Source organism: Dreissena polymorpha, chromosome 7, assembly GCF_020536995.1.
Source record: "Dreissena polymorpha isolate Duluth1 chromosome 7, UMN_Dpol_1.0, whole genome shotgun sequence".
In the NCBI taxonomy this organism is placed as follows: domain Eukaryota; kingdom Metazoa; phylum Mollusca; class Bivalvia; order Myida; family Dreissenidae; genus Dreissena; species Dreissena polymorpha.
In genome coordinates, this window is record NC_068361.1 from 30,711,626 (window position 1) to 30,735,016 (window position 23,391).

General features: G+C 33.2%; 1 protein-coding gene across 1 annotated transcript; it reads right to left on the minus strand.

Moving 5' to 3' along the window:
* Positions 1 to 858: 858 nt before the first annotated feature.
* LOC127839588 (cardioacceleratory peptide receptor-like) lies at positions 859 to 22,731 on the minus strand. The gene is made up of 12 exons (XM_052367978.1): positions 22,658 to 22,731; positions 19,558 to 19,826; positions 17,462 to 17,599; positions 16,972 to 17,053; positions 15,573 to 16,109; positions 14,810 to 14,978; positions 7,029 to 7,140; positions 4,764 to 4,902; positions 3,619 to 3,722; positions 3,232 to 3,333; positions 1,996 to 2,134; positions 859 to 1,049 (listed from the first exon to the last, which is right to left on the minus strand). Exons 2-12 carry the CDS (start codon positions 19,594 to 19,596, stop codon positions 859 to 861), a joined length of 1,752 nt encoding a protein of 583 aa, XP_052223938.1. The 5' UTR covers positions 19,597 to 19,826; positions 22,658 to 22,731.
* Between the last annotated feature and the right edge of the window lie 660 nt (positions 22,732 to 23,391).

Genomic DNA, 23,391 nt, shown 5'->3' on the forward strand with positions numbered 1-23,391 from the left:
CAAACGATGAGTGCAAATATGTCATTGTTGTGACATTACTCAATGTAGACAACACTTTCCACAATACATATTGTAAATTGTATAAATAACGTAGAAAAAAGCCTTGTTTAGGTAAATAGACGCCATTTTGGACGCCATATTGGTTATTTTACTATGAAAACAAGCGATTTGTATCAATTTGCTATTATATCCTTATTTCAAAAGATTAAGGCACAAAAAGAGTGATGCTTTTAAAGAAATACTCTTACAAGTGCTCATACATGTGTATTCAAGGCTTGTTCTGCTGAACCGTTAGCGTCACTCACGTTATCAAACGTGCTTGAACTCGGACGCTTCTCATCACGGAATGTTTCAAGCAGTATAAGTTCAGATGGAGTCATTTTTCTATTTGCCAATGGTAGCCTAGAGGTTCTTCGCTGGCAAAGTTTCATCCGGGGTGCGGAACTTTATTTTCAGCGATATTGAAATCACATTTTCTGCTGTGAAAGATTCCATTTAGGCAATTCCAAGTGGCACTTGTTTTGGATTTGACCATTAAACTCGTTCCAGATGACCCTTCTCCACCGCCGTTACTAAACTGCACATTTGACCGGGTAAGCAGCTGTCTCTTAAGGCGGCATTTACACACACAACCACCAATGTTATTTAGGATAGGCAGCTTCCTATTGAAAACACAGCATGAACATACGTCATAAATCAGATGTTATAAATGTATTTAAATTTTGTTTTATTTTAATAATTTGTAGATAAAACGTACAGTTTTCCGTTTTTATAAAGACCGATATTGTTTATCTTGCCGTTTCCGTTACCACTAATTACAAATCAATACATAACAAAACATTACATGGAATACACATATCACCTTATATATAAGCATATTCGTGTTCCGAATATTCCGTATATTATTGGATTTAACACCGAATTTAGCGCAGCAAGACTTTGAATAAAGGCCGTTACAGCGACTTGTGTATGTGACGTCACTGTGTTTATATCCCTGTACACGTCAACAAGATTGAACACAAAGTAGGGAGACCAGGAAGTCACGAAGGCTGAAATTATACGGACTATACAATAATATTATTCGAGATCAGTACAGACTAAATGATCTAGAACATAATGTGATAAAATAAAATCTTGCGTTTGTCAGTTTTTCAGGTAATGTGTTTTTAACATTTAAACATGCATAAATACATTTAAATATGTTGTTCAAACTGCTTAACATACACGTGTAGAATGATGTACATGTTCTTCTTACGGATTGACATTTTGGCTGATATCTATTGAAAATTTATATCGTTTGCGACATTTTAAGGATATATGCGTAACGGATTCCATAGAGAACGATACATGTTTCATTATCATTAGGATGTTATATCAGCCACACAATAATAAACCTAGTTATTTTATTTGAACGAGTTTGACGGTAGATACTTAGGCATCACCTTTTAAACACATTTTAAAATCATACACTCACGATCAGGCCATATTAACATAATGCCATGATATAATGGAATGCTTATTCCTTTCCCGAAACATTGTAGAAACAAACAAGTATTACGCCATGATATTGTTATGATAAGACAAATATGCATGCATTCATTTTGTGTTCGCGACTTCAAAGTTGAATACTTTGATATAAGCACACAAGCTGTTGCTCCTTACAGAGTATAATGATAAGCGTCATCTTCACCGTTTTTATTTTTGCCTGCGGAATGATGCCTTTATTCCTTGTCCGATGGGTAGTTTGGATGTCTAAAAACAAAACGTTCGCACATTATTTAATTTCACTAGAAGAACGCATTGCTCTCTACTTAAAACATAGCATTAAATATACATTATAGGTTTAATGTAAAATGTCATCCAACAACAGATTCGCAGTGCTTTTTCAATGACAAAACGCCCGGTTTAATATTCCAAGAGTTAACGTTTGCCAAAACAAGCATTACGTTCTGAAGACTAAATTTATTTCATTTATAAATGCCTTATATCACTTACTGTCGTCACTATCGGATGACGGACTCCTGTTCAGACCCCTGCCTTTCCCCCAGATCACGCAAATGATAATCGTGTAGCACGAGATGATGATTGCTGCTGGGATAATAAATGCAGTCATGGCAATCAATGTTATGTAGACCTGCAAAGTAATGTTTTATTTGGTAATTTAATTCCGATGACTTGAGAAAAAACTCTATTATTTTCTCATCGAAATTTGTGGAAAAAAAGCTATGTATCAACTTGAAACTTCCTATGATCCTTAAACAAGAACAGTTAGTGGCTTTCGTCCGTTATGCAACAACTGATGATACACATATCGTTAAAAAAGCACTGTACACAGATTTGATATACTTGCAAAAAGTGCTTTTTCTTTTTACACTCAAAGCAATGACTCAACATATTACTTAATCTATGTTTATAAATGAAAAAATCAAAAGCAAATAAACAATTTATTCTTAAAAAAGATTATTTGTTTTCCATATACCTGTCAATGCCAGCGTTCCTGTAGTGTCATTATGCAGTGTGAGTCGCCGTTGAGGGTGACTGTATCGAACAGGAGAAACGAGGGAATGGATAGAATGCCGGAGCTGATCCAAGCACCGTTTGCCAATATCCGGACTGTCGTGGCTTGAGTATATAAGAATAAAGTGTTTGTCTATTTCCGTTGATATTACATACATACTTGGTGAAACATCACATTTGCCCTTACTCACAGCTCAAATAATTGAAGTGCCCAATCCAGCGATAGGGTGTTAATTACATACATTGCGCAGTATTATTTCCTTAACAGATACATTATTGAATCAATAGGAAACACATATTTATCGAACATGTATTCAATTGGCAGTTCCAATAATCGCCTTGAAAAATAAATATTTTCAATGTATGTCTTGACCAGGGGTAAGAGCTGTCCAAACGATACACATGTCACGAGAACTATGCGCCTTACAGTGGCAATAAACACAACTAGCTTTTCTCATTGTTTTTTATTTGACGCTGAATTGTTACATTAAGGCTGTGTGACTGTAATTACAATTATGCCAAAACTAAATTCTTCTACTTGTTTGTAAAATCTTCAACGTTTTGGGATATCCTAACTAAACATTCCATTTATGTGGCCATCTTAGCCAATGCCATTATTCTCTTATACACATATAAGTATCGAAAAGGGTCCGTTCTATCACTTATGGCAGCGTTAGTTATGTGTGAATATACTATAAACAGACATTATTTTACAAACATACCTTTGCGTGTAAATTTCATCGGCCTTGCAATTGCATCCACACGATCTATGCTAAGGGCAACTATCATGAACGTGGACGCATATATCACACATACCTGAAAATAACATCAGTCCGTCTAACGTTTGATTTTTTTTATGGTGTATGTTTATTAATTGCAAAGTTGAATATTTGACATAAGCATACTCAACAGATAAGGTTAGTTATTAAAAATACACATATTGTTCTAACACGTAGTGTCATAAATCAACGTTATATTTATATATTTCAAATTCGAATTCAAATTCCATGAATTTTAGGCGCAAAAAGGGTTAATGATGCTATATGCAAATAAAATGATTATTTGCCATAAACAGACAATTAGAAATGACAAAAAAACTACCTGAAAGAAGCGAACTATTTTACATAGTGCGGGACCGCCATGCCAAACGATGAAACACTTCTCAGCAATCTCCACTGTCACGTGCAGCAGTCCCACAGACATATCTGCAACAATATATTACTAATTTAAAATTGAAATCGATTTGAAATTTTCTTCTATAAATATTAATATAAAGATCAAAATTATTGAATGATTATTACAATTTAGCATAAATAAATAAATAAATTTATAAATAAATAGATACATAAATAGATTAATAAATAACCAAATAAATAAATATAAACTAAATAAATAAATAAATAAAGTAATTCACGTATTAAAATAATTCATACATACAAAAATACATACATAAATCAATAAATCAATCAACAAATTAATAAATCAATAAATAAACCAATCAAGAAATCATTTTAATAATCAATCAATTAAATAAATACATAAATAAACTAAATAGAAGTAAAATAAAAAAATAATTAAATAAATACATGAATACATGGATAACAAAATAAATAATTATTTAATTATTTAAACAAATAAATGAAAAAAAATACATACCTGCATTGATTAGTTACTAAATATATATTTACAAAAAGGTTGTGAAATATATTTTTTTATTATGCAACATTTTATAACAGAAAAAACAACATAGCCGATTCTTTGCTCATTTAGTATAAGCAGTTCGTGTCGATTAGGGCTATTTTGTGCTAATAATTTTTCCTGATTACATTATATTAAACTGAATTAAATATTCACTTGGTAAACTAACATAAAAAAACACATGTACTAATGCTATACATGTGTTGGTTAATACGAGTTTGACCTGCTTTTTACGCAACAGTAAATTTTGAAACTATGGTCGCAGTTTCGGACATTACCGCCTGTCCCACCATTGTACATGTGGTTTCTATTTATATTTGATTAGTGCACCCCCAATAAAACAACCCCTAATAAAACATACGACATATTGAGTTGTTATAAGATGATGTCGCACGCTTTGTTGATGGTAAATCAATATGGAGTGAATTCAGACTATGCAAACATATTTAATTAAACCACCATCCGTGACTTGTATATGTTACATTAATTTATTAACGACAAAGTCAGACATGTTAAATAAGTTACATGAGTCAAATGAAACTCGTTACCTGCTATAGCAAGGTTCATGATAAAGAAGTTCATCCGGGTTTTCGCACGTTTTTCAGAGAGCGCAATCCCGACAAGGACGCATGTGTTGCTGACCACAATGAGGACAAATAGAGTCACCAACAATACCAGTTGCGGCACCTGAAACAATAGTTCTCAATTTATAATATACTTATCTGCACAGTATAGTGATATATCGAAATAATTACCGAAGAGTGTATGTGATTGATCAAAATATTTATAATTATGCCTTTGAGTATAATATTTTTGCAGAAAACGTTTCCTTATTGTGCTGCAAACAACATTTCATACAAGATATCGGTATAATACAGTGGCAAAACGATTTTGTTTGGTTATGTCATGCCAAATTTTCCTGGAGGTTTTTGTTCAGCGGAGCGCATATGCAAAAAAAACATGTGGAATGCCTTATTAGGGCCTAGCATATTTTATGGAAAAAACAAATAACACATTATATCGCTGTCATATTATCAGTGATTTAGTTATTGTTCGCACATATGGTGCTCAAAATAATTAATACAAACCGATTGTATTTACAGTATCTCAGCGTTTCTTTAAAAGACATATTTTTTCTTGGAATGATTGACGGTAATAGTTTGCTCACAAATAATTTCACTAAGGTTTCGTCTTCGGTTCTTGATTTCCCGTTATCAGTTATGGTGTGATCTAGTTGTTTCGCGTCGGACGTTACAATATTTAAATCTCGAATAAAAGGCCTATTTCCTGCATGGTTATGAACTCGATAGAACAGCACAATAAGCTAGATTCAGTTTTAGTTTCGTTTGAATATCATGCGTATTTATCAAAACAATATATGTAGCAGGTATTTTCCGAAGGAAAACGATAATGGACAAGTAGAGAGGGAAGGCATGGTGCTCTTTTAATTTGATTAATGTTATATTTATAGTAACTTTTTTTTTTAAACAGTAACAAAGCATATTACCGATTGTGTAACATAAATATCATTTGATGACTATTTTTGGGCCGCACACTTTTCACCAAATGAACGTTTTAAACATAGACAATCCATTATTGTTAGTTGTAGTCAATAATTACATAAAGCTAACGGATAGGTGTGTGAATATGAATGATGTACGCATTTTTGAAATATATAAGACCTCATAGCATTTTTCTGGTATTGATCTACAAACACAATTTTTAAATGAAACTCATTAAACGGTGTATTGTTACTTTTTCATAAGTTTTTCTTTATACATGAACACATGAATATTTAAACATTTATATGTTTTGCTTTTCCAAATATATAAATGTTGTGCTAGATAATTTAAGGCAAGTGCATTTCGACGCGACTGAAATATTGTTTGTTTAATTATAACAATATATCTATGTCAACTATACTACTTGGATAACTTTGATTCATAAATGTTATGTATGTATTTATTCTGGGGTATGCACTTTTTAGCGAGTACACGCTTCAGATGCTTCGTAATGATCATTCCAATGAGTCAAAACCATATTTGTTATAATTCTTATGTTTGATTATATAACGCTGGGGGTACCTTCTCGTATATATGATAGACAGTGCAAGTGTTGAAACTAATATAATGCATGATCTAATAACTAACAAACTCATTCCGGATTTACATTGACTTTTTCCTCTCTCTCAATAGAGATTCCCGTATGGATTGAGATCTAGTTATGAAGCATTTGAAACGTGTTTAGAATCTAATCAAATGAATAAGTACATGTATTGCAAGATCTGTTATGGTAACCGTACATGTGTTCATTTAATACTATAATTTTGCTGACGAAACATCATAAATAATAATGGGAGATTTTAGTTCCTCGCTATGTCTAAATCAAAATTGAAGAGGAACAATCGCATACATGATGTATATGTATAGAGGTATAATCAATATACGGCGGTTGCAACGGGTGTGTTTTTTGTTTATCATATAAATTATAATAACGTGTATTGTAGACACAAACGATTTTGTAGTATGAAGCTAAGTCAGTATACAGTGAAGGTAAAGATGTCAATAAGTCAGATTATGCTTAGTGTTAAACGTGTGATTTGCATCTTTTACATGATGCGATTATGTCATTTCTTACCAAACGCAATTTACAAAAAATAAGATAATATAATCTATATACCAAACGTTACGATTAAATATACCATCCATGTATGCATATGACTTAGATGCAGTCTCCTATCCTACATTGCAATGAAAAGCATTCACAGTTGCATACAATTTATAATGAGGCAAATGTCAATAAACCAGCCAAACCTTCCAAAATGCCACGTTTTGATCGACGATATAGTAATCCTCGTATGATATATTCATGTCAGTATAAAAGTCCCTCGGTTGCGCGTTAGTGGCAGCAACGAATGTTGAAGCGCTTGAGTGCATCAAGCTCCGTGTCGATATATCCATCATTTGCGAACAGTATTAATTAACTTTCATTTTAGATAGAACGCTTGAAAGATTCATAAAACTACAAATTTATAATTAGCAACTTTCTAATATAAACTCTTAATATTAATATAAGTATTATTTATTTCATTCTTGTATCAAATGTATACGTAGTCAGCTACTTCATCGCATTATAAACAAGTAAATGTTTAGATCTGCTAAGTTCCCATTTAAAAAAAATGTGTATGTTATTTATTGTATTCTAATAAACTCGTTCAAATGTTGTTCAGTTAGTCGGTTGTAGAATTCAATCGATCTTTAAAAAGTGTTGATATATTTTCAAAGCATTTTTAATACACATATTTTATTTATTCTAGAATTGACGGAAGAATTATTCTGTCTGTAAAGTATGCATATGAAACATGTATGTGTGTGAACAATTATTTTTAGGCAAATAGATTCTAGTAGTATAATTTCTAGTTCAAATATTTGCTGTGGTCGAAGAAGAGATGTGCTAAGAAACCCTTTAATTTGCGATCTTTTTCCCAACGATTTTGACTAAACCATCAATACATAGTAACCTGTCTTCGACGTAAGCTGAGCGGTGTGTTTTGTTAAAATGTAAAACAATCTGTACATGAGTAGCGTATATAATTAATCTTACCTTCCATGTTACGAATGATGAGATGTGGACAGTTAAACCATTTGTACTTACGGGATATAAGTTGCGCTCAACGTTATCGGAAATCATCAAAAGAAATCGTAAAGACACAATGCTGACAAAAGTTAAACATGTATTGTCAGGAGACAATAACATCTACAAAGTTAACTAAGTGAGTTGAATAAAGATATAGAGAATAACAGGTTACTGTCCCATCGTTTTGTAATATATCAGGCGAGGCTTAGAATAATATAACGGCAAGGCTTGCCGAGCCGTTATTTTATTCGTGCCGAGCCTGATATATTACAAAACGATTGGACAGTAACCTGTTTTTCTGTTTATCATACCACAGTTTCCTAAAAATCTGCAAAACAATCCATTTTTATATTTAAAATGTACGGATCCCCGCTGATTTTTCTGATCCAGCTTTTACACGTTGACATACATGTAGCAACGGCGTTCGAAAAGACGACACGAATAATCGCTTATTTAAAACATCGTATAGAGAAAATAAAGTTGTTTGCACTACGAATGGGAAGAGTACACCCGCTTAAATTATAAACGTCTTGAATTGGAGATCAGGAAAGGACTGCAGCGACATATTAAATCGAAGAACACACTTCACTGAATATATTTGAGGGAGACGCCATGTTGGAGATGTGTATTGAAATTGACATTTTGATGATGGTGTCAATATTGACATAAGGCGATGATAAGCGTGTTAAATCGTTTGTTTAAATAGTTGAGGATAAGCATGCAGTTATCATTTGTCTTGACGTTTTGTGCAACACTTGCGAGTGCAATGACTTTATCGATATTTAAGATATATTGTCCCATTGATGACGTCATTTACTTTCTGTAGTTCGGGCTGTGGTGATTTTTAAAAGATAAACGGTTTTGTGATTTATGACTTTAAATTAGAATAAAATATGTACGTTCGTGGTATCAATTTTTTGTTTTTTTTAAACCTGATTCACGTTGATAGGAATTGTTGACTTTATTGCGTATCCAACGTAACTCCAAACATTGACTGATATAGGAAATTCCTGTTGACCATGCTATACAAAAATATATCAGGCAACGTGATATCGGGAAGATATCAATGCGGTGGTAAGATAAAAAGCATTATGTTGTAAAGTGCGTGTATGACCTGTACCACCAATAGCATAAACAACTTATACAGCATTTAAAATTAAATACGGAGGTACGAACTATTTGATTAATGTGAACACCTGTAATCTTGCAATAATATAGACCGATTACTTGCCTCAATCGCCTTATATCGTCACCAATTGAGTAAAAATGAAATAAGTAAAACAGATTCGTAAATGCGACACGGCATGCGGTCTAGAGGGTGTTAGCAATACACACTGTTGCGAAAGGGTTGACAGATGTTGATCTTGTACAGTCGAACAGGATAAAGAGATGAGAAAAACAACAACATACAAACAAATCCAGATATACAAGCCCCTGTACTGTCACAAAATTCCCTTATTTTAACAGTGGGATATTTTGATTTTATAAAAGAGTTTTAGAATAAATATACTGCGGTAGTAAAATAAAACCCTTCACGCACAAATTTAAAGCGGTGTTAAATCTTACAATTTTAAACTGTGAATTTTAATCCTATACACAACGTTACTGGCAACATGTATCCTTAATTTTATTTATCTGCTTTTAATTGCAACAGGGCACATCCAAACACGCCATGCATGAACATCAAACCTTTGACCAGCCGCTCGCTCTAGTAGCGAATATACGTCGACACATATATGGCATGTTCTTGTTCTTATCGTGTCGTTACCATGGTTAAGTTACTCGGTCCCATGACTTAATGTGCATGTTCGTGTGAATCATACTTGGTTATTTTTCAAGGCATAGAATGAAACTCATGTCGGTTCTTCCAAAGCTTAAACAAACTAACGCCATTTTGATAAGTATAAAGTATGTGTTTGCTTTTTCTCTTTGATTCGGAAACGACTGACAGTTACCTTAACACGCTTCTCATTATGTTATGTTTACAGGTACACAGCAAAAGGACAGCAAATACAAAACGAAAACAGACGCACAAACAATCATACAAACAAAACGAATGGCATGTCGCGTTTTTTTTATCTGATTCGTATGTCAGCGTTTTTTATTACAGTTAAACAAAAACATAATTTTTCTGTTATTGCATGTATGTTTTAGATCTGCCATTTTATGTCAGAACGATCATTTTCGTTATAACGACGTAGCTGAATACAAAATTGTCGAGGTTGTTGCACTTTCGCACCAACATCATCAAATGTTGATGGTATTTTGAAGTGAAGTCTTTATGTAAGTGCACTAGTATACAGACTGGTCATGTCACGTTTACACATGATGTTAACAATTGTTTATATTTTTGTTTCTTTTCAGTGTTTGTAATGCCTGTTGCAACCTCTGTTTTCTTGGACAAGATTTTCGATTTTTTTTTCATCTGCATCGCTAACATTCGTGCCATTTTGCATATGCTCAGAAACACCTCAGCGCCAATATGTAAAACGGCGTAATAGATATCATGATGGAAACGACACTTTGTTCCTTTGCGTTATTTCAATAACTTGCCTTGGAAGTAATACGGAATTTCATGAAATACATTTAAGGTACATCCGCCATGATATCGGTTCCGAATTAATACCAAGGCTTTCATATTATGTAAGCATCCCAATGTTCATAGTTCCTTTCAAAATGACCGAGTGGTTACAAGTAACATTATTTCAGTGATTTATTTGTATCAGGTTTTCGCAATATTAAAGATATTACATAACAGTTATGTTAAACGAATTTTAGTAATTAAAATGTATATGCCTTTTAAATCTTTCTAAAATAATTGCTATTGCAAAATCGTCGTTCAAACCAACAAAATGAAGAATTGGGTATTCTTCAAAGAGGGACATTCATAGTTGAACTGATGTCATTTAAGTTAAGAACAATACGCTAATTCCAATAATGTCAATGTAAATGATTAATTTTAGTCCAATGTATGATAATTTCAAACAATGATGCTTTAAATGTATGCGTTTGTATCAATTTACATATAACAGTAAATGCATTTGTTCCGTTTTGATTTCAAATCCCAGATTCTAGTCATTGACTGTACTACATAGATTTATAATGACAGCAGCCAACCACACCTTTGTAAGGTAAATGTTTGTATTATTGACATCATTATGTATATTAGGTATAGACTCACCTTTTTTTAAAGACCGTGTTTTCCTGCTAGATTGGTAATGCTTTGAAAGTTCATGGAGAACTTTGTATATTAAATATCACGGCTGTTTTGTTTCTAGCAATTTCTTTTTCGGTTCCAGGGATTTGTTACGTTTACCAATCGAAGTTGAAGTACGTTTATTTGTAATGGTAACATCTGTTCATGAGGAAAAAAAGAAAAAATGGCCAGGGCAGCCAAAGCCAAAAGGTGATACTGGCTTTTATTGTATATACATCAAGTGTTCGTATGGAATGTGTATTACATTTATTTGCTAGAATATAGTTATATAGAATATAATATAATAAACAAGCTACTTAATAACAACCAATTTTACAGAGTGCTTGCGATTTTTAATAAGTAATTTGCGAAGTTATTCACCTCTCACTTAGTCATAAAGCATAAAACTGAAGAGTGAACAAATACGGTTGTTCACCATACTCAATGCAGCTTTATACATCTCAATGTTCACGAACATAAATTTATTATATACTACATATTTTGTTAAAAAATAAAATATTTAATTATTTATTTTAGAACGACAAACGAATACATCGATAAATGTAATTAATCGACAAATCCGCAAACCGCAATCATTAATTAGTTTTGAAGTTTCTGTTAATAAAAAGAAGTGAAACTCCAGCTGCAGGAGCAGTATTGCATTCTCATTATATACAATTAGTTGGTCCTTTATTTAAAGCAAGTGACCATTTGCCAAAACAGTACAAAACAGCACAATACAAAACAACATAAACACATAAAAGAATAAAGCTGGTGTCACCGCCTTGGAACGGTCAATGCAAAGCATTGGGGGTTTTGACCGGTTTTAGAGCGCTTAACCTCACACTTAACCTCACACTTGGTCCAGCAATATTCATGATACACATATGTGTAAATATAATTAACCTCATAGCATTGCAACACAAATTAAACAATATCAAAACGGCCATGAAAACACATTCAAAAGAGACCAGAGCTACAGAGTTACAACTTTTTGAGGACGATGCAATGAAACTACGAACAAGTGTCAACGACATCCCTTCTTTTTAAACAGTAATTGTATGTAACATATTTCACATTGATATGAAACACAAATAAAGCAGATTAAAAGTAGCAAAATGCAGCCATCTACATGTATGTTAGTAAATACTGACGTAAATATTTCATACATATATCCACACTATTATGACAAATATACCCCGCTAAAGGATGCAAATATGACATATGAAAATAGTAAAAATGAGTTCAATGAGAGCATGTGTCGGTCAGTAAAATGGACGAATCCGGAATCGAACGAAATAAAAACAAAATTGCAATAAAAAGAAATAAATATTCAAATCAATTCGGAAAGAACCTGAACTGAAGCAAATCGCAGTCTAAAAATGCCCTGAATGGCGGGAACTTGAGTAAGTAGGTCATCATCTAAAATTGAGAGGCATAGCGTTATTAAAAAAAGAGAATTCAAGTCATACTTTCAAACATGTCCCAGTTCTTTACTTTTTTAACCGAACGGATTCATTAGACACGGTGACAAAACAGTACAAAACAGCACAAAACAGCACAGTACAAAACAACAATACACACAATAAAGCTGGGGACACCGCCTTGGAACGGTCAATGCAAAGTATTGGGGGTTTAAACCGGTTTTAGAGCGCTCAACCTCACACTTGGCCCAGCAATATTCATAATACATTTAAGTGTAAATAAAATTTAACCTCATAGCATTGCAACTCAAATTGAAAAATAATAAAAGGGAATTAAAACGCATTCTATTTAATTACCATTTAATTACTAAATGGTAGGAAAGAGACCAGAGCAACAGAGTTACAACTTTTTTGAGGAACGATTAAATGAAACTACGAACATGTGTCAACTACATTCCTCCTTTATAGAAAAAGATTTAGAATATAACAATTAAAATAAGTATGAATGTGGGTAATACTGTCCCGGATTCCCAAACACATTTATTGAAAATTGCATTATTAAAAAAAGCCCTGTGGGATAAATGTTGAATACTAATCGCACAATGCATACAACCGCAATTATTAAATTTTTAATACAATTATAAACTCACGATATTTAAGCAAAATAAACAATAAAGCCAAATGTTTTTATAGAAACATTATATGTACAGAATATGACTGTAAATGGGTATTGAAAATTATTTCATGTACTATGCACTTGTTCTGTGTTTTAATAAAAGTTTAGTATTTTTGTTCAAAAAGCATTTTATTACATCAACATATTCACTTGGGATAAGCATGAACACTTAATAATTTACATGCTTTCACTTTTTTGCAAGTCAGTGAAAGTAAATGAGCAATTATGTTTCACTTTGGATCAGAGTCACCAGTGCATAACATAAATATTGAATCATAGTGTTCTCCTAATACTGAGAATGCTTTATCAAGGAGAACCGCACAATATGTCACATTGTTACGTGGTTGATGAACGGTGGTGTTTGTCGAATCATAACATGAACTCTCAAGTTTTCCTACTAGCATTGCGACAGCATACAATGTCCGCTCCCTTCTGTCAGTGGCACATACCATTGCACCGCTGTCACCAGGTTTGCAGAACGACTCACCCTCGATGCGATCATTAATTGTCATCAATAGGCCGTTTGGCGTTTCTAAATCGACAGCAGAGATTGTTCCTAAACCAAGAGACGTTTTCGCTCCCCATATATAAACTGGAGTTCCTACCCATTCTTTGCATTCTTTACTGTACAGTAATTGTCCATGCATCTCCTTTCCTGTCACTGTTTTGAAACGGGTTTTACACGTGTTTTTATTTTCTTCATATATTTCAATTGGAAGAATATCAACCAAAGTATTCTCATGAATAGTATTCATTTCTCCAATGATTTTGTCATCAACATGAAGGTATACATGTCCGCCTTCTCTATTAGCATTTGCTACGTGCAGGGAAATAAGTGCAACGAGTTTTCCATATTTTTGTTCCTCATCTGTTTCCTCTCTGTTATATAACTGGACGGAGGAACGCTTAGGAATCCTCTGTGCAAAACCACCCAGTGTTCCATTATAAACACTGTCTCCAGTGGAAATGAAATTTGTGAATTTACCATGAATAAATATGGCTTCAACAGCTTCACCAACAAGGAGCTGATTTACTCTACGTTTTGTTTGTTCGCTGTCCGCCGTGTTATCAACAAGGACTTCGATACATCCATTATTCTTTGAGCAACCAATTACCCCTTCTATTTAAAGTAGTCTGCTGATAATCTAAAATAAAATTAATACATGGGATTTTAAGTAAGTCAAGTGATATTAAGTTTGGATTGTTGATTGTAGATTGTATTAGATTTTTGTTTCAGAAGATCGTAATGTCTTTGTAAAAGATATTCGTTCCTTTCTCAGATACCACATCTCGACTTACATGTTTTTTTCTACGTGTATACTTTTAGTTTGATTTGAAAACAATGCTTACATTGATAAAGAAGACATTTTAATCGCAATTTTTCAATATGTCATCACATGCACCCTGTATATTCCATTTGGCGAAATAGCGACCCGACCTTGGATAGATGACAACAATCGTGTCCCAAATTAGCGGGTATTTATCTCGGCTCGCCATTACAATTATTTTTAGGACACCCGATGGAGCCATAGTGTTAACATCATTTCGCTTTTGTTCTATTATATCAGGATGTGTTTTATGTTGCATGTTGGTAACAGATCTATCGCGGTAATCAAGTAATATACACATTAAATTACAATTAACAGACAAAAACATATTAACCTTTGCTGTATACGTATAATCATATTTCTACAAACGTCGATAATAGTTTTTGGATAGTTGTACGTAATCTCTGGTAGAGTAAGTCTTTCAGGTAGTGGTACTTCACTTCTTTTGTATGCCGACCCTGCATATGCATAAATACTCTGCAAGGTGTTTTCGTTTTCAATATCTGCAATTATTTTATATGTAAATAAAATATACATGTTACTTCAGTAGTTATATGAATATAAATTAGAAGATACATATGAGAAATTACTAACCAATAACATGGTCACCCCTTTTATTCTAGCGCAAACAAAGTGAGCGTTTCTTGTTAAGGTATACGTTTCATGTTAAACTCATATGGACCAACAAGTTGCCGCCTTATTTTTATCGATGAAGTTGCTTAAACAACTCCAAAATACTTTTGAATTGACAACCACAATTCTAATGGAGATCGGCAGAGTGATATATTTACTTTGACACTTTTAACTTATAAATTTAACAGAACGATAAAGCAATTCAAGGGACAAACGTAAATCTGTTAATGGACACAGTTTTACAATTTGATTTTTCAATGACATTTTATCTATGTGTTATGTAAATACACAATAATAGTATTATATGGAATAACTAAATTATTTTGGAGAAAAAAATGAAACACACATGTTTACTGTCCATATAGATGAGTTGTTATTTTTCCTACCGAAAAATGAACTAAGTGCGATTGACAATAATTCAAAGCTTTGCATGATTTATATATAATGCACATTTTAACACCTACTTAACGTATGCGTAGGTTGTCCAAATTTGTTAACGCAGTTTCCCACAATGCTCTTTAAAACTGCAAATATGGCACGTTCCAGAAGATCATCTGCAGCTACCTTGATGTCTGATATCGTCGTCGTGCTTTGGAACACGGATAATCTTGGGGCAATGTATGTTGTATCTTGCTCCTTGCTAACTAAAAGGACGCAAATACCAGAGACATCGTCATCTAGGCTGCTTATCCATTGTTCAATCTTGTTCCGATGTCCTTCACTCACAATTACTACTGCAGGAAAGGATATAGTACGCTTTTTCAAAATAAACTCAATTAGTTTCTCGAGTTGTTGGTTAAATGACTTGGTCTCGTCAATTAAAGAAGACGTTGAGTAAAGCTGAATGCGCTCTTGATTAAGCATTTCGCTCTCAGTTTCATTAAAAACTGGTTCGTAAAAAATGCTTTTTCCTCGAGTCAAAATACCCTGTATAGCTGCACAACCGTGTCGGAACGATGGGAATAAGTCAGTTCCGCATTCTGCCATGACGTCAATGTTTACTTCAATAAGTTAAAACATCAATATTTCACTATCCGGTTAAATCGAAACATGTTATCTTATTATGATTCTTCTTAATCATGTAAAATATACAACACAGTTTTTATCCTTAGTTTGCTATTAAGATTCAAATAAAAAAGCATCAACATAATATTACATAAACAACCATGTTATTATGTAGAATGAAAACAATCATTATTTGCACAAAGCGCCTTTCTTCAAATTACAACGAATATTTAAATAAATAGTGCTTTCTGATATGTGCACCTGACGCAGTATTACCAACAGAATACCAATATTACAATGAAAACCGTGAATGGACCAGTCTAACCCATTTAAAAAACCACGGACAATCTCAAATAAAAAAATCGCGATGGTAGGTCTAGTTCCCCTCTGATATTTCTGCGGCTTTTATCCGGTTTCCATCGTTGTGCATTCCATTTCCTTAAATGACAACTATTCAATAATTCACCGTTTATTTTAGTTTGCTTTTAAAACAGTATTCAATGGTCATTCGTCCGATCTTAAGCACGTTAACTTAAGACAAAAACGATGTTTAAGAATTTGAAATGCATTGGTTCAGCTCCGTTGCACATAAGAGCGAAATTGATTGATACAGGAGAAACGGGTAACATCGATTCATATTGTAGTTGATGCGCATTTATTTTCCGTACTGAGATTGTGTCACCGTATCAAGTGTTGATCCTCTTTTATATTTAAATAAATTTTATCTTGACGTCAACCACAATGCTCACAAGAATCTGAATATTTACTCACATTTAACTTCATTATTCAAGCATTTATGCAATATATATGTTCTTAAACACAGACATGGGTATATTGAAGGCAACAATCTTCACTTACGCTGTTCAAACAATCGTCTCAGGTCTCCATTTGTTGAAGATTCGATGTTCGCCCTAATCGCATTACTAAATTCCTCCTCGTTCTTGAAATTGATAAAAGAGACATATGTATTCTGTTTTATTCACAGTAGTTAAGCCTTTTTGAGTGAATTAAACTTTCATTACGTCTTATTTAGAATTTAAAAACATAAGAGGACAGTTAGTATAAACTAATTCAATGATTTGGAGTTCATAGAAGAGACATGCGGAAAAAAACACTTCTGTAGCCGAAGCTTTCGCCTCTTTATATGATCTTTTTTTTATTCAATCATATTTCCAACTGACCTAATTGATAAATAAATCATACATACTTCCCAATGTTCTTACAGTCGGGAAATAGATACACGTGTAAGTTTTGTCTGACTACGTCGTAAACAGTTTATAAATAACTGAACATGTTTTTTAAATTAATATTTTGAACAAATATTCAATACAAAATATTTTTCAGTTACCACTGTAGCGGTGGTGACAGGTTCTTTAGTGTCATATAAAATTTCCCCATCCCCTTTCAGCTGCTTGTGTGGAGATGCCTCCTCACTGAAGTTTGGCTTATGGTCCCCTGTTTTCCTCGGGCTAATCCGCCGATGGAACTGTAAACATGTAAAAAATTACTACAAAGTTATATTGTTTTGACATATTGCACGTAGTTCATTATTGATTTCATTTTGATGTCTAGCAAAACACTTGATATTAATACAGTAAGGATTTATTTGCAAAGAACACAGGTTCATCAAAACATCTCAAGTGCTATTGTTCCACTAAAACCATTTATAAAAAAAGACATCTAAATAAATTTCAATGTCAACTAAAGTTAAATAGGCATAGTCCAATCTGATCTTGATATTTCTTGCAAAGGCTAAATCATTCAATCAAAAGAGTCGGTCAAGTACTTGGGGTCAACTATTTACCAAAGTTTGATATTTTAATCCATGGCATGGTCAGTTATCACAAATGTCAATTCTAGAAGTAAGTTTCTCTACAGAAAAAATAATTGTTCAACTTCCATACTAACAAGTTGCTATCCACGGCCATTGCTCAATGTTATTTTGATTATGCTTAAGTTGTATGGCTTTATTTTACCAATCAAGCTATCAAGAACAAGTTACAGGTCACCGGAACAAAATGATTCGATTTGTGTTAAACCTAGATGCCAGAGCTCGTGTTGGTGAAGAGCGATTTGCCCTGTTGAACTGATTACCAGTGGCTAGCAGAGTTGATTTTAAAACCATTTGTCATGTTTTTAATATCAATACTAATTCTGCTCCATTATATATGAAGGAACATTTTACCTTAGCTAGGTTTGTTTATAAACACAAAACGAGGTTCATAGCCAAGGTTAAATGTACAGACCCTGTCAAATGTGACAAGAATCCCTTCTACTTTATAGAGTGTAGCCGTTACTCCATCCATAAGGTAAAACGGTTTGATAAAAGGTCATTTGCCTACAGGGGATGCACTTTGTAGAATAATTTGCCACATAATGTTAGAGACCCTGTTAACATTTAATAACTTTCTGTGCTACGGAACATTGTATTAGTCTACTCGATTCTTAACCATATTTTTTCATTTAAAGAAATAAATATCTTTTTGTCTGTAAGTTGCTCATGTTGATTGTTAATTGCTTGTTGTCACTTAATTTTTATAAGCTTTACAAGAAAAATACATGTCTTAGCATTATGTACGATTTGTTATAGATACTTAGTTTAAATATTTTAAAATTTAATAATTTCAAACTAGGTGCAATATACATGTTTTGTGTTATTTACAGTTTCCTTTCTTAAGGTGACTTGATGAAGGTGCTCAAATATGTGTTATATATTTCTATCTAATAATGTCTTCCTATGTCACACACCACTATATATCAAGGACCACCATGGAAATAAGTGTTTTTCTTTTACAAATGCTTTGTGTGTGCCATCCTTGATATATTATGAAGGTTGTCATGACTTCACTTTATTATTTGTTTAATTCATGCATATTTTACTTACTTAAGTACATGTGTGTTATACTTGTATTGCCATGTATTCTGACATTATATATTGCAATCAATCAATCAATCAATCAATCAATCAATCAATCAATCAATCAATCAATCAATCAATCAATCAATCAATCAATCAATCAATCAATCAATCAATCAATCAATCAATCAATCAATCAATAAATCAATCAATCAATCAACCAATCAATCAATCAATCCATCCATCCATCCATTCATCCACCAATCAATCAATCTGTTTTGCATAATTTTCATTACGTGACCATACCATCTGAAATGCTTTGACATAACATATACATATACTTTCTTTTCAAGATGTAGAACCCTACATTTGACATATTTCCTTATTTTTCTTTTACTAAAAACATATTCTCGTGTTACTGAATGTAATGAGATCATTTTAATTAAATCAATGCTGTAGTATACCAACACACAGGCGGCCCTGTAATTGCAAGAAACGAACTCCAAACTCTAACTGAACTTCATACTTACCTGCCCTATACTTAAACAACACTGTTTTACATACAACATCGTGCTCGCTTTGTATACCGTAATGCCAGGCGTGCCAAGATGTGTTGAGTAATTCATTCTTCATGAAACACACCCCGCGGAGAACTGTTCATGTCATCTTATTTCGTATGTTAGCACGACTTTCTGGCCAAACAGACGATACGGACGTTACCCCGCACAGAAGCCATGCGACTGTTAAGATACAACCCCTACAAACTCTAACCGAACTTATTCTTTAACTGTATTTTTCAATAACTTCTTTTTATACAAGATTGTGCTGGCTGTTAAAACCGATATTGCAGATGGGTCTATAAAAAGACAAGAAAAATTGCATTAACATCGGGCAGTTTATCAATAAACAATAGCATTACATGCGTTTGATATCCACACGCACCAAGATAATTCACCATGCTAATTATGTGGGCGAGATATACTTAGCGACAGGTGTCCACTTATGAGATACCGTCCTGTGTTTTTTTATATGCAATGATTAATCGAAATTTCGTAACGAACGTTATTGTCACAAAGATACGCTTGTTAGTAAAATCTTTTAAATGGCCTTGTTCACAGTTTGGTAAAATGACGATTTTCAAAATAACACTCTTTACTATAAACATGTTAGAAATTAGTTTTTCATTAGTTGATGATTATAATCGAACTTGGTTAAATAATGAACGTTTGTAACTCCTTTCCTCAATATTTTTGAAAAACAAACAAACACGATGAGGACAAACATAGAGTAGCTGTTTCATTAAAAATGTCACAGCATGCATGACGTAGCGGTTGTTTATTTACTTTTATTATTTACTTTTTAATTATGTATTTTTAAAATTGTCACCATTTTTAATGGGATGAAATGGAGAGCCCGCTCATTCGTGAGAGTTTTCTATAGGTATCACGATCTTTTTAAAGACATAAGTATTTGTTCAGCATCGTGCAACGGCACGTTTGTGTTACGAAGTCTCCACACTGATCCGACATTTTTCTAACCGTGCAAACGATCGGTTGCACTTTACTAAAAAAGTACTTATTTGCTTCAAAGATCAAGAAAATTTGCGCGGGAACCTCGTTCGTGAAGAACTTGCATACACGCATCCATTCAACATATATTATGTGAGGCATTATATGTCTTTAACATGCTTTGATGTCAATACAAATAACACTCATCGATACCCAATATAACATGTTTGGTGTGCCTGTATTTACAAAAAAGAGACACAGAAAAGGATGGGATTCATGTGAAAAAGGTACGTCCAAAGAAATGGAAAGGGCGTTAATATTTGTAAATGATTGAGAAAAAAAATAGCAGTGTTCCCCTTAGTTATTCTGCTTTAGCTTTATCTCTACATCATAACATAATATTTGTAATATCTGTTTAAAAGTTTATTTGATATTTTTTAAGTTGTCACAGGGTGAAAAGACAATATATCTGCTAAACAAAAAAACAAAAAAAAAAAAAAAAAAAAAAAAAAAAAAAAAATATAAATCCGAAATTAAAACTGGATGGCCCTGTCCGGAATACAGCTAATATTTGGTCTCCCTGATGAGACGCACTAAACAGTTTTATATGTCACATACGTTTCGTTTTATAGCATTAAACGTTAATTTGCTCTCAAAAAGGCTTTGGTGTTGTTGATTAACGCCTGATGTCTGGAAAAGCTATGCTTCAAATAAAGCACCGCGTTGTACATAATTAATTATGGCCTTGTTCCAGACGTAATATCATACAAGCCTGTCACCAGATTAATAACAGTGTTCTCAGAAATTTGCATGATAATCACATGCGCAATTAAAACGCAATTATATGCTTTTACTGTGTTCTTTATATTTGAAGCTATATGTGTATTAAAGCTAAAGTGATAATTTATATTAAATAGTATATAACGTCTTCAAATTATCACGTTTCCTAATTTATCTGATGTTTCTCTGAATTTTTTCATTTAGTATTTAATATTTTGATTAATTGCTGTTATTAAATTATAATCTGTTGGCTTAATGATTGTATTTAAAGGATGTTTTTGCAGATTTTGGCATGTATTGACATTTGCGATTAAATGCTTTATATTGTAATCATTGGATCTAAAAAATGCTCCAGTAAAAACTTAAAGAATGAACAAAGTAACCCTCAACTGGGCTCGAACCACTAACACTTGGAGTAAAAGCCCAACACTTACACCACTCGGCCATCCGCACTCATACAATTAGTGATGTATTTGATAATTGATATAAGCAATAGTCGTAATGTCACACATCGACAACAACAGAACTCTCCAAATTATTCAAGCCTTTCGCGTTTCAACGCTTTATATTTTTCAAGTTTTTAAATCGTCAAAAAATGACTATATTGGATATTTTAGAGCATGGTAAATGTTAAGTATAACTGTTTCCTGACATATAGCATAACTACAACGAAACTGCGAATCTGAAAAATTGTCTTAGTACTTTTGTCATTTTACCAAAACGTGAAAAGGTCTCTTTAATCTATTAATTACACATTCAAGAAATCTTCAAATTTTCAACCTAGTACACCGCCCCTGACATTTTACCTTTAATTATTGATCATAGGGCGATGCGTGGGTGGGGAAAATCGTTACAGTATTATTATCAGTACATGAATTCAGTGTACACGTAGCACAGCACAAACTAACAACATTACTTAAATTAAGCTTACATGCGTCTAATCAAATTATGTCTGGTGTATTAATGGACGGCTGCTTTATCAAGTTTTACAAAGCTTTTTTATACTCTTATATACTATAACTTGCATCGGCTAAATTTCCGGTTGCTGTGGTTTGGCGATTTTTTGTCTGTGACTTACCCATCTACATTGTGTCAGGGCAACGTTATTTAGACTATAAGGTAACATACTTCTAAGGATAGCATGGCATTTGTGATTTATTTTAAATGCCAATGGAATTAACCTAATATTAGTTTTATTGTATGAAGCGAATGACATAATTCGACAAGAGCTTATGAACTACGAAATTTAAAAACATCCTAAACATATCCGGGTGTTGGTTAATATTGTCCGGAAAATACTCGCTAAAATAGCCATTTACACAACATATCCGTTTAAATCGTACAGTTCAATTCAAATATTCCATCACCTAGAAATATCAAATGATAAAAAGGTACTTACGCAAAACTACGAATTGGAGTATTCATTGTAGTCCACAGTATAAGGTAAATTTGATGAACTCTACCTCTACAACCACAAACCTCAAAACAATTAAGCCGTTGATGTCTACGGTTTACACCCAATCACGTGACAAAACCACGCAATCACTTTGCTCGTTATTGATTTGTTAGACATGCTCTACGCAAGGTATTAAATATAACCATGGGTGTAATGCGGTCGAAGAAAGGCAAAGCCTGTTATGAGTGGAAATCAGAAAGGCGCATAGAAGAGTTGTTAATTTCAGCTCCGACAAACAACCTTTCTTCAAATGTTCTCGTGTGCGTGTTTTATATCTTTAAGTCGCTTCGCGTCTTCACGACGTCACTCTGAGGTGACTATCATATGTGGCTCATAAGATGAGTAATTTGAATGTTAAAATATAAAAGAGACATGTGATATAATATGATCAAGTATTTTAATTGGGTATGTTCTTCCAAGCCTGATGCTGCATTATGTGAGGTGTGTATCGAGCACTCCTTCGTACTTTACTATACTCAAGAAAGGTTGGGACGAATGTTACATAAAGTAACTATTCGAATTTTACTGACAGATATGGTCTATTGCTGCGTGGGGTGGGCATTGATGTACCCGGGGAAAAAACAGTTGCCCGGTATGGCGACCACTAATCATGCTCACAGGCGCCAGGAGCGGGGATTGTACCCGGGTCGCCAAAGTGATAAGCGCGTGGTCCAACC